Raw genomic sequence first — 12,992 nt, forward strand, 5'->3', positions numbered from 1 at the left:
CAGTTGGTTGAGAGTCCAACTTCAGCACAGGGCATGATCTCATGGTTTGTGAGTTTGAGCCCTGCATTAGGTTCACTGCTGTTAGCACAGAGCCTACTTCAGATAGATCCTCTGTCCTCCTCTCTCTGTCCCTCCCTTGCTCGAGCTCTGTCTCAAAAATAAACCTTAAAAAAAAGTATACACACACACACACACGCACAGAAAAGTAATTGCATATATTATCAATAGAGAAGGGAACTGATGGAGCCTGGAATCTATTTTAGGTGATAAAGACAGAATACAACCAATCAGAAAATGATTAGAAGAGTCAAGGGCCTGGAATTCAAAGAGATCACATGTCTAGACATGACCCCCTCCCACCATTTCATTTGGTCATTTCAAGGCTAGTTTGATTCACTTTTACTGGCTATGCTGTCATCACCTGTCACAAACTGAAGCCACCAACTTGTATTCTGTGTCTCTCCACAATTGTGTCAGCCATCCATTGCGACTTAACCAATTACCCCCCAAATGGACTACTTTAAACAACAGTTTTTCTTTAGGTCATGACTTTGTGGGTGAGCAATTTGGTGGGGGGTTAGCAGAGTGATTTTTCTGCTGGTCTTAAGTAAGCTCATCTTAGTGGTGAGCTCCTGGTCAGCTTGGTGGCTTCTCCATGGAGGTGGCTGTCTGTCTGCTGGGACAACAAGAGGGGAAATGTGGCTCGCATCATCCAACAGCTAACCTGGATTTATTCCAAGAACGGCAAGAACAGAAGCTGCAGGGACTCGCGGCGCCAATGTCTAGAATTGGCTCATCACTGCTGCCACGTTATATTCATCAGAGCAACACAGGCCAGTCCAGATTTGAGCAGTGAGTGGGAAACACACATATGTACACACGCACACGAAAAGAAAGGAGCTATAAAACATTGTGGATGCTGGCAAAGTAGAAAAAAGATTTTGAGTCCCAGCTGTGCTCCAGAGAGATTCAGCTCAAAAAATCTTCACGGTGCACATAGAAGGAATGGTGGAAGTAAGAATCTCAGGTCAGCTGACGTCTGCTCTCGCCTTCTCTCCTGTGTCAGCTTTGCTCACAAAATAATTGCGTGGATCAAAATAAATCAGTATTTGCCACCGTTTGGTAAAGGCTCCCAGGAAAACATGAGCTAAACTGCCTTTGGGTCATAATCTGGGTTCAGCTTGCCTGAAAATGCGTGAGACCCTTCTGTAGGGCGTCCCTTGGTATCCTCAGTCGTGCATGCTGGGAAATAGAGACCTCTGCCTGGGCTGTTGCGTGAACCAGGTGTTAGATGCCGGGCAGGAATGTAGTCTTTTGCAAAGGCTTGTTTCCTGTTTTCTGCTTATGAAAATCAAAACAGTCTAGTAAATTCACAGTAGGAGGTTCTGGTACACAGAACCCTGTGCCTTCCCAGAGAGATCTCTACATCCTAATCTCCGGAACCTGTGAATAGTTTATATTACAAAAGGAATTTTGCAGATGGGATTAAATTAAGGAACTCAGGATGGGGAGATTATCCTGGATTATCTCCTTGGGCTCAATGTAATCACAAGGTCTTTATATGAGGGATGCAGGGAGAGTCAGAGTCAGAAAAGAGATGTGATAACAGAACCAGAGAAAGAAGTGATACGTTTTAAAGATGGAAGAAGGCAGGCGTGGGGGGGGAGGCGCGTGCACCTGGGTGGCTCAGTCTGTGAAGCTTCCGACTTTGGCTCAGGTCATGATCTCACCGTTGTGGGTTCGAGCCTCACGTGGGGCTCTGTGCTGACAGCTCAGAGCCTGGAGCCTGCTTCGGATTCTGGGTCTCCCTCTCTCTCTGCCCCTCCCCGAGGCCTTGAGAAGGAACACATCCCCTGCCAATACCTTGATTTAGACTTCTGCACTCCAAAGTGGTAAAACAATACTTTGATGTCTTTTAAGCCGCTAAATTTATGGTGGTTTGTTACTGCAGTAGTAGGAAATTAACACATATGTCGAATGGAGCATTTCTGTGAATGGAAAAGCTAATCCAGACAATAACATAAAAGAGGAAGCAAGACATTAACTAGTCTGGGTAATTCCTGATTTAGGCATTCTGTGCTCAAGTTGAAATAATGTACAATGGCAGTGCACATTTTGGTGATAACAGCCCTCACTTTCTCTCACTCAAATCTCACCCACCCCCCAGTATGGACTGCTTGTTTCCAACGTCAGTTTTATAGGATTTCTCTCACTTTCTTCCTTTTGTCATCGTCCTGAGATTAACTCCTACTACTTTTGTGTGTTTGTTTTAGATGATCTGATTTATACTTCCAATTCATTCTGCTTTTCTTTCTTAGTCTGTGGGAACAAAGACACTGGAGCCACCCTGTGTGATTAGGAGCAAGAAAGTCAATCTGTCTTGACTCAGTTCTAGATTTGTTAAAAAGATCTGTTCGAAGCTGTATTATCTTGTGAGAATCAATGATGTTGATAATGCTGTTAAACACTTAGCATGATAACTTGCATATGGTAAGGCTATATAAATGTGTTGTATTTTTATTTCTTTTATTATTTTATAAATTATTTTTTAGAGAGAGCATGAGTGCAGGAAAGAGGCAGAGGGAGGGAGGGAGAGAGAGAGAGAGAGAAAATCTTAGGCTCCACACTCAGAGCAGAGCCTGACATGGGACTCGATCCCACAACCCTGGGATCATGATCTGAGCCAAAATCAACCAACTGAGCCATCAAGGCGCCCCATCAATGTGTATGGTTAATGGGGAATACATCGAGCAGCTTACAGTTCTACCTCTTTGTGGATTAGTTCAACTAAAAATCTGAAATGTATGTGCATTTAACTGATTGTCTCAGATTTTTTTAAGTTACAGAATGGAGATGTGTTATGATGCCTGCTTGAATTATCTCTTTTTTTTCACATCAAGATTAAGATATGTTAATTTAATTACTCATAGAAGTCAAAAGACATCTGTTTGGCTAGATAATGGAGATAGTTACTCCCGATATGTATGTCTTTATTTTATTCCTAATGGGTTGACATAACTTAATGTTTCGGGCTTAAACTTTTCTGCAATTATTCGTAAGATCTTTGGTGGGGTACCAATTTACCTATAGAGTACCAAAAATTTTCTGTGTAGTAATAATAGTATATTAGCAAAATGTGAATATTTGTATCAAGTACCTGATAAAGAGCTGCGTTAAAGTATAATTTTTTGAAAAGATAATAATTCTCCTAGAAACATAAACTGGACATGGTGGTATCTCATAATCTTTTTTTGCTTAGTCTAAATTTGCTTATACTTATTTTGCGACATTTCAGATTATTTGTCCTTAAATATTTTTAATTCATCAACATAATGCATCCAAGTATAGAATCATATAACAACTTGAAACCTGTGTTTCCCTTCTCTTATCCTCTATAAAAAAAAAAAAAAAGTACTCTATTGTCCAAATCTGAACATAGGTTTTATGATTCACAAAAGTTTTCAAGGCAAATAAAACCTTCAGAAGATGCTAAAATCACTTGCACCTGTCAGCAAAAATTGCACTGGACAAATTTAAACAGCTTAAGACAGACTTCAAGGATATTGCAGTAGGAGAAGGAGACCATAATTCAGTCTAAACTCAAGTCAGAGGAGGGCGCCTGTGTGGCTCAGTAGGTTGAGTGTCTGACTTGATTTCGGCTCAGGTCATGATCTCAGTCTTGAGATTGAGTCCCATGCTGAGCATGGTGCCTGCTTGAGATTCTCTCTCTCCCTCTGCCTTCCTCCCACTCCCATGCACACTTACTTTGTCTCGCTCTCTAAAAAAAATTTTTTTTAATAATAATAAACTCAAGTCAGGTGAGAAAGAGGGCTACCGAGTTAGAATTTAGTATCTACGAAGAGAGATAACAACATTTGTCTGTCCTGATTGGCTTTACCCAAAAGAAAAGTAGATTTTCTTGTACCTTTATGACAGGGGGTAGTTTTACAACTTGGAGTAAGGCTTAGACTGAAGGTTGGCTCCTACCCTCCACAGCAGCCAGCAGCTAGAGGGTCGGTCTTCCTTGATAATGACATTTCAAAGAGATGGCTCCCCATTTCTTGAGGAAGACATTTCTGGGCTGTAAAAATGGCAAGTTTTGTTTTTTTTTTTAATTTACCTCTCAAAGGGGCAGAGAATGGGCTTATGATACAAGCTGTCTAAGAAAAGGGCTGTCAGGGGCCAAAGTCAGGAAGAAGCCTACCTAAATTTAGGCAAGTGGGAAACATGAAGGCCTCCTTGGGCACAACCCGAGAAAGGGTGAAAATAAAGGCAATAATGCAGTTGCACATGATAAAGGTGTGTTTTGCTTTTGAAAAGTACTTGGGGGGAGTAACTTTAGAACTCTTATCATTGTATTTAAATGCTATTTAAATTTATCCTTGCTGAGAGACCTTTTTCAAGGTTGTAGTCCATTTTTAAGGTTTTGGACAGTAGGTTTATTTTAAATCATTGTAAAGGGAAAATTGTGAGTGGGGTTATTTTTCCATAGGTATGGCTTCATTTAGGCCCACTTACTAAAGGGAGACAAAAGGTTTCTGTTGGTTTGATCAACAAGTAGGGAGGATATTGAATACAAAACAATATGCTTTGATCCAAAAGACGGCTGGAATCTCCAGAGAAAGAAGTGTTTTACAAATGACAGTCTTCGTGCTTTTGCACAAAATCAACATTAAATATAAGACACTAAATATATAGACAGGGGGACACACACACACACACACACACACACACACACACACACACACCCTCTAATCAGCTCTTATGACACCACTCCATGTTTAGAAGAGCAGAAAGAGAACAATCTGCAAAGGAAAAGGTTAACCTGGGGGGTGCCTTGGTGGCTCAGTTGGTAAAGTGTCCGACTCTCGATTTCAGCTCCGGTCGTGATCTCATGAAACATGAGATGTCATGAGACCGTGAAGCCCTGCGTCAGCACAGCCTGGTTGGGATCCTCTCTCCCTCTCGCTCTGCCCCTCTCCTCTGCACGCATTGGTGTGTGCATGCACACGTTCTCTCTCTCAAAATAAATGAATGTTTTAAAAATATTTTTTAATGTTAATTTATTTTTGGAGAGAGAGACAGAGTGTGAGTGGGGGAGGCGCAGAGAGAGAGGGAGACACAGAATCCAAAGCAGGCTCCGGGCTCTGAGCTGTCAGCACAGAGTCCGACGCGGGACTCGAACCCATGAACCACGAGATCGTGACCTGAGCCGAAATCAGACGCTCAACCGACCGAGCCACCCAGGCACCCCAATAAATATTTTTTAAAAAGAAGAGTTTAATGTGAATCAATTCCTAAACATCAACTTCTGCATTGCTCAAAAGAAGAAGAGCTAAAAGGAGGCCGTTGAGCTTAATGAGAGCACCTTTGGCTATAGACCAGTAGCCAAACTATATGGAAAAGAAGAATGTAGTGCATTGATTTTATTAAATGAATTCATGATTATGTTTTAACTTAGGTTCTACTATTAAAAATGCTAAAAATGGCAGGGGGAACTATGGAGACCCCACTCTATATATTTTTTTAAAATCCAAGCCACCATATTATAAAGTGATTTTACTGAAGGTGTAGGTGTCATGGGGGTGTCCTCTTCCAGAAGAGGAAGGCATGGTCTTAACTGTCATTGGATTTGCTCATAATCTAGCAGGAAATAATGGCACTAAGAATGATAATGACCAAGTGAATATTTGTACAGCAATTACTCAGTGTCGGGCAGTGTTCTACGTATTTTAAAGCAAGGAATACTTTAAAGCAAACCTTTGAGGTCGGCGACGTAAGCAGGTGCCTAAATTTGATAATGCCATACAATACGAAGTCCTAATTGCTCTTCAAGCCTGCTTTTTGTAGCAGGAAGGGAGTAGGTGGTGGGTGGACATGGCCTTGAGTTCACATAATGTGCCTGCCCTTCTACACATGTAACTTTACACTTCCATTGTAACTCCCTGCTGTTTGGTTTTCACATCAATTAATAATACCAGCCTTGCATCGTTTTCAATGTACGTTAAAAATGTGTTTAAAACTTCTTGTTCATGGTTAGCCTTCAACATACAGTTTATTATGTGTTAGGTACGGGGATTCTGGGAACACTCATAAAAGAAAAGGTGATCACGAGTATCCTTGAGATTTCTATAAGAGAAATGGAAGACAAAATTATGTGGGAAAGAAGGGCCAGCAGGCGATACGAACTGGAAGACGAAGTGTGATGCTCGTAGTGAATAGTTCATTTTAATTGTAGTAAAAAGGATGGGGGAAAGAAGGGTGAGCATCTAGTCTGGAAACATAAGCTTATTCTGTTGGGCTCGCTAGATCAGGGGTTGACAAACAACTGCCTGTCTGCTATTGTACAGCTCCAGACCCCAGGGTGGTTTTGTGTTTTTAAAATGATGGAGAAATCGGGAAAGACGGATGTTGTGTGATACGTGAAGGTTATATAAAATGTAAATTTCATTGCCTGCAAATGAAGCGTTATTGGCTCACGGCCACACTAATTCATTTTCAGGGGGCAGAGAATGCATACCCTGCAAAGCCTAATTATTTAGTATTATTTCCTTACAGGAAAAAGGTTGTTCACCTCTGCCGCAGTTATACTGCTTAGTGTTTAATTACGCTTTTTATTTTCATTCCCGTATAGTTAACACGTAACATAGTGTCATATTAGTTTCAGGTGTACAGCTGGCTGATGGGACACTTCCCCACATTCGTCCATGCTTGTCAAGATGAGTGCACTTTTCAAGCCTTCATCCCCTTCGCCAGTGTCACCACCCCCACCCCACCTGTGCTCCGCTAACCATCAGTTTGTTCTCTGCAGTTTTTTTCTTTTTAATCCTGAAGTTTCTCATCTCTGATGGCAAAAACAAACAAACAAACAAACAAAAAACAGCCCTGTTTTATAGTCTAGGAGATAAGATACCCAATAAGCTGCTTCTTTCTTTTGGTGTCTCTGACATACGGGTCACTTGACAGATGAAAGAACAGCTTCTACAGGTCCCAGATATGTCTCTATGACATCACTGGTTTGGGTCTACGTGATTTCCATTTGAACTCAGGTTCTCATTAATCCCACATCTTGCTTGCTATTGTGGGCGACAGCATGAACAGTGTTTTGGTTTGATTTCCAGTGACATATGGTCTCCAGTGATATGTAGCTTCTAAGATCGAACATAATCTCTTCAGACATTACCTTCATCTCCTTCCTTTTACTTTGCCTTTCCTCACCTGTTGCTTTAACATTTCTTTCCCCAAGTAAAACCCTGTTCGTTAAATCTAATAGTTACGGAATATGTTGCTTATATAGAAATCAATAAGAAAAAGAAATAGGAATCAAAATTCTGTTGCAAAAGCTTTTTCTTCTATGTGTTTAACAACTCTGTCTGTTACCCCACACCTCTCTTTGAAAAGTATTGTCTGGCTTATTCTGATTTGCTCTGAAAATCATTTTGTGTAGCAATTCTTTTGTCTGTAATCTTGATTCATAGCCTTTCATATGAATTCTCTTATTGCTCTATTTTCATAATAGCTCTCAGGCAACCAATCATCATGTGTGATACTGTGTTTCATTATGATTCAGTGGCATCCAGATGTCTGTATCTCATGTTGTTGCCTTTTAGACAGATTAAAAAAAAAAAGTTGCTATAAAATAATTGCATTCATTTGTGTGGTAGATTTTAAATTATTGTTTCATATATCAGTCACACTTTGAATACAGAAATACTTGTTACCCCTTTTGATAAACCTGAATGAATATCTTAAAAGTTGTGGTTTTGAATTGATTTAAAAGGAGATGATAAACAGGATTTTTAAAACACATTCTACATACACAGATACATATTATATAAAAATAAGATTCCTCTCATCATTTGTCAGTTTTATAAGTAATAGAAGCACAAAGTAAACAGGTTAATATCTGAGCTGTTTGTGCGTATGTTTACAGTCTCTAAGTAAATGCATTTAGGTACATTTTTTTTTTTTTATTCTCAGCAGTACCCAAATTAAATAGTGGATTATATGTATGGTGACAAGACCGTGTTAATGCAAAGATCAGGCTTCTTACAAGAGGGTTTGCATCACAATTACCCAGTGAGCCTTTTGAAAATGCGTATGGTTGGGCTTCATCCTGGATCTGCTGAATCAAAATTTTCATTGAAGGAGCCACACGTGTGTCAGAAAATTCCTCTGGGTAGTCCTAATTCTCACATTTGATTGAGAATTATCGAGCCAGAAATATTTTTAGGTAATAGACAAAAAAGGTAGCCTCATAAAAAATATCACTGAATTTGCTAATAAGGACTTGTTTAGAGCACTGTCATGTGCCCCTGAATTTTCACATGAAACTTCAGAAAAAATTAAAACTGCATTTTCCTGTAGCAATTCTAAGAATTTTTTTTTCCTGTGGTAGAATACCAATATACCTGATTGTTCCTTCCCCTCACCCCCTACTTTGGCCATCGGGATTCTCTGTGGCCAAGTGTCCTGGCTATCTGTGGTCTAGTTGTTTTCTAATCCAACAAGAATTTATTGAGCCCCTTCTATGTACTGAATTCATAATAGGCACTGGGAATGCTAGTAATTAACAAAACAGTCTGGAGCTTACAGTCGATTGGATGAGACCGATGTGAGGCCAGTAAATAGTTCAGTAAGTTCTCCTTTATCTAGATATTGTAAACCTATTTTGAGAATTGATCTATATATTTTTTTCTCGGTATTAACCAGAGATGAGCCATGGAATCTTTTCATGTAATATATGTCTGCAAATACACATGAATATTTGTATATTTTGTACGTACATGGGTTTATGTGTGTATGTGTATTATGTTTTGTCTAAGCGTGTGTAGATGTATATATATGTATATATATTCTGTACATCATATATACATATATGTGTATATATATACTTTCAGTGTGTGTTTATATGTGCATCTCCTAATTTATATTTATAAAAAATTTTTTTTAACGTTTATTTATTTTTGAGACAGAGAGAGACAGAGCATGAACGGGGGAGGGGCAGAGAGAGAGGGAGACACACAATCGGAAGCAGGCTCCAGGCTCTGAGCCGTCAGCCCAGAGCCCGATGCGGGGCTCGAACTCACGGACCGCGAGATCGTGACCTGAGCCGAAGTCGGCTCCTTAACCGACTGAGCCACCCAGGCGCCCCTAATTTATATTTATATGACTACATTGTTTTGTTTTTTTTTTAGTATCACACCTTTTGGGATGGTTGGAATGTATGCATACCTTCATGTATGTAACACTCATGTGCCCACGTACATAATAGATGAAGTTGGATTATAATTCGCAACATTACGTTTTTGCCCCTTTTCATAATACTTTTCCTGTGACATAACCATTAAGTAAAAACGAGAGTTACATGTATCATGTGTTATATTTCATACCATGCCTTTACTTTTTTACACCATTATTTTTGTCTTATTGAACGTAAGTGATATTTGGGGACAGCTTTTCAGTGGTGAGACTGAGATCGAAAGTCATTAAACTCTGAGGCTCTGTATCCCTTGAAGAAAGAGCATTTTATTGTCACAAACAACTTCAGCATGTTGTGTGCGGCATTCTTTTTTGTTTTCCCCCCACAGATGGTGCGTTTCTAGGACAGCATTTAATTGCCCTTACAACTTTTTAAAGCTGCCAAATGGTTTAACTTGGGTCACTATTTTTGAGGAACGCGTTCGCATGTTAATCCTCTAGGAAAGTTACAGAATGGAAGTTCTGGAATATAACTCTCCACCATCAAATACAGAGACACAGTGTGCACTGGTAGAGGGATTGTGGAGAAAGAAACAATGCGTGCTTCGTCGAGAACTGGCTGTGTTTTCAGACGGCACAAACTCAACGTACCACCTATCCTGTGTGGCTGGCTCCCTTTGGAGCATCCGTAAAAGCTCAGGACTGGAATGGAGTCCCTGAAATCAATAAAGATGACCTTTTAAATAATAAATTCAGTGGAAAGTTGTATTTTTCTTTCTTTTTAGTGTGCACCCCTGGATAGTGCAGCTAAATTACATGGTTGAAGAAAATTATATTGATATCCCTGTTGGAAAGATTTTTCAATCTTATCAGTTGTCTTTCAAATAATATTCAAAAGACTTGCATTTGCCAGCGGAGTGGATTAAGTTAGCTGAAAAGCACTTACCATTGTCTGTGAGCCAGAAAAGCAGCAAGGAGTCTGATTGGCATTATTATTTATTATTTGTGAATGCTGATGGTGCATTTTCGTGGCGGAGTCCTTTCTGTGCGTACTGACATTCATAAATGAAAAGGCTCTGCTTAGCTGACTCTTTAATTGGTAATTTAATTTTCCTAATAACTTTCTTTACAGGACCTGGATTTTGAAGCCAAAACAAGTTACACACTCCGGATAGAAGCTGCAAACAAAGATGCCGACCCTCGCTTTCTGAGCTTGGGTCCCTTCAGCGACACGACCACAGTGAAAATAATCGTGGAAGATGTGGATGAGCCCCCTGTGTTTTCCTCACCCTTGTACCCCATGGAGGTATCGGAGGCTACCCAAGTGGGGAATATCATTGGCACCGTCGCGGCTCATGACCCAGATTCTTCCAACAGCCCTGTGAGGTAAGAGCTCATTGCTCTCCTTTTATGCGATTTTACAAGAGTGTGCTTTGCTCACAGTTCATGTCTCTGCGTTACGATGCTTTTGGTTCATGGCAAATGAAGACCAGTTTTGTGTATATATTGAGCCATAGAGGCAGAAGGAACCAGGATCAGAGCGGTGCAACATTTTACTAATTTAAAAATGTTTCACCTGATTATCTGGGGCCATTATTATGTAGCAATAATTTTTAGGCATCCGTTATCATCCACAAGCCATAGCTGATGTTCCTATTCAACCAATTATCCTGAGCTCTTTCAAAGCAAACCGTGTTCAAAGATGAAGTGATGCGTGTCCTAGTTATGGGATATATGCATATATTAGAAAACTAATTTTATAAAAAATTTAAATTAGGGATTGACTTTCAATAGATCATTTTCTCATATTGGCCTGTTTGGTTAGCATGTATTTGTTTATTATTTCCACTTATAAAAAGTATAACTGTATCTGTATCTAAGGACTGTTTTAAAGTGTTTTATCAATAGTCCTGTATCGAGACTAGACACACGGTTCTAAGCAACTGATCTCTTCGCAACTAACAAAATGATGATAGGTAAGCACGTCAAAATACCATGATATCCAATTTCACACTTTTTACATAAAACTTACAACCTATGATCTACATGTATGGTTTTGTGTATGCATGTGTTAGCATGTGTGTGCATACGATACATTATGTCTTTTTAGATAAATGTTATAAAGACGATATATTTGAAATGTCTTTGTATTGCATGTCTTAATGTGGGTTCACTAGTAAAGTTCCTCAATGTGACCTTTTGGATTTTGACTACAAAAATGTAAAGGTATAAAGTACAAAAATCACTCAGTATTTTATATATATTCAACTAATAAGCTAACCACATTTAGATTTAACTGCTATCTGGCAATGGTGAAAGCTTTGAGCTGACTTCTGAGCTAAGTCTGGACATTGACTGTAAACTGTCACGAAAAATATCCGTAATTTAGACGATGATTATTGTTAAGAAAAGCTTATAATCTTTTACCTCCCTAAATAATAAGCTTATTTAGGGATACAGATATGGTAACACACACACACACACCCACACACCCACACACCCACTCTCCTTTCCTTCTGTCATGTCTGACATTAATATCATAGTCTAGTGAAGAATTTATTTAAAATAATTGTTCAAAAATGAAGTCAGACTTGGCATCCCCCTATCTATACGATAAAGTCAGGCTATATGGACGGCTATATTATTTTGAACACAGTGATCACAAACCATCTCTAGGAATATAATCTTCCGTGCAATAGAACATTTGGAAGTCGCAAATGTAGCAGGTAGAACACGCCTTCCCCTTCTGCCTAAAACAGCCCATCCTTCGTTGTCAGAACAGTTTCCTAACTTAAGCTCAGCTGCATCCACCAAATCCCGTTGACTTGCACACACTTGAACTTGGGTTTGCTATAGCATCACATCTCCTACTGACACACGTAAGTCTCCTTCCCTTAGGAACAGTCAGACACAGCATGACTGTAGGCACAGATCAGCTACTCAGAACAGTCAGACTTCTGCTTAAACCATTCAATGGGAAGAAAGAGAATGCTTTCATGACGTTAGGGGTGTAAAAGAAGAGACACATATATATCACGATTCGGGCCTTGAGTGAGAGGAGTCAAGGAAAATTGATAGATTGCATTGCGTTTTTATCTTGTTTCTTTCTTATTTTTCCTTTACTCATTTGCTTGTATGTCATCCTGTTAAAGCCTCGCCACACAAACATTTTACTTTTTATAGTACTTTATTTGAAAAAAATGCAGTATTATAATTTGGGGAGGAAGGAAGAGTAGGGCTAGGAGGGTAGTGACCTGATGTAGAGATGAAGTGACCTCCAGGTTTACTCCCTGAAGTACAGAGAGAGAAAGGGTCAGAAGGTGAACTCTGTTGGTTTTGAACGTACAGATCTCTGTGGCTTTCGTCAATGAAAGAGGCTGGCCAGGAATTTATTTTTACCTCATTTTCTTTTTCTTAAGACTAATGAAGGTGGCCTGAAAGTTCAGCTTAGTGCTATCTTATATCAGTTTTTGAACACCTAAGTCTCACAACTAAAGAGGACCGCCTTTGTTCAAAGTGGACTAAAATGTTGTTGTGTGTATTTTTTTTTGCTTTTGTAGAATTCATGTCGTTACTTAATATTTTTCAGAAAATTGTAACGTTTATTTTTGAGAGACAGAGTGTGAGCAGGGGAGGGGCAGAGAAAGAGGGAGACACAGAATCTGAAGCAGGATCCAGGCTCTGAGCTGTCAGCACAGAGCCTGACGCGGGTCCTGACTTCGTGAACCGCAAGATCGTGACCTGAGCCAAAGTCAGATGCTAAACTGACTGGACCACGCAGGTGCCCCTGA

At 39.7% G+C, this 12,992-nt stretch overlaps 1 protein-coding gene across 2 annotated transcripts in view; it reads left to right on the plus strand.

The window, feature by feature from the left end:
* CDH7 (cadherin 7) overlaps window positions 1-12,992 on the plus strand; it is a 128,586-nt gene that overhangs the window by 74,388 nt on the left and 41,206 nt on the right. For both annotated transcript variants that reach the window (XR_006195385.1, XM_042911057.1), the window contains exon 7: window positions 10,334-10,587. Coding sequence is in view for 1 of the 2 variants with exons in the window: in XM_042911057.1 (XP_042766991.1) it covers window positions 10,334-10,587 (254 nt within the window). In the remaining variant the exon portion in view is untranslated. The remainder of the gene's footprint in view (window positions 1-10,333; window positions 10,588-12,992) is intronic.

The sequence above is a fragment of the Panthera leo genome, chromosome D3 (assembly GCF_018350215.1).
Source record: "Panthera leo isolate Ple1 chromosome D3, P.leo_Ple1_pat1.1, whole genome shotgun sequence".
Taxonomy (NCBI): Eukaryota; Metazoa; Chordata; class Mammalia; order Carnivora; family Felidae; genus Panthera; species Panthera leo.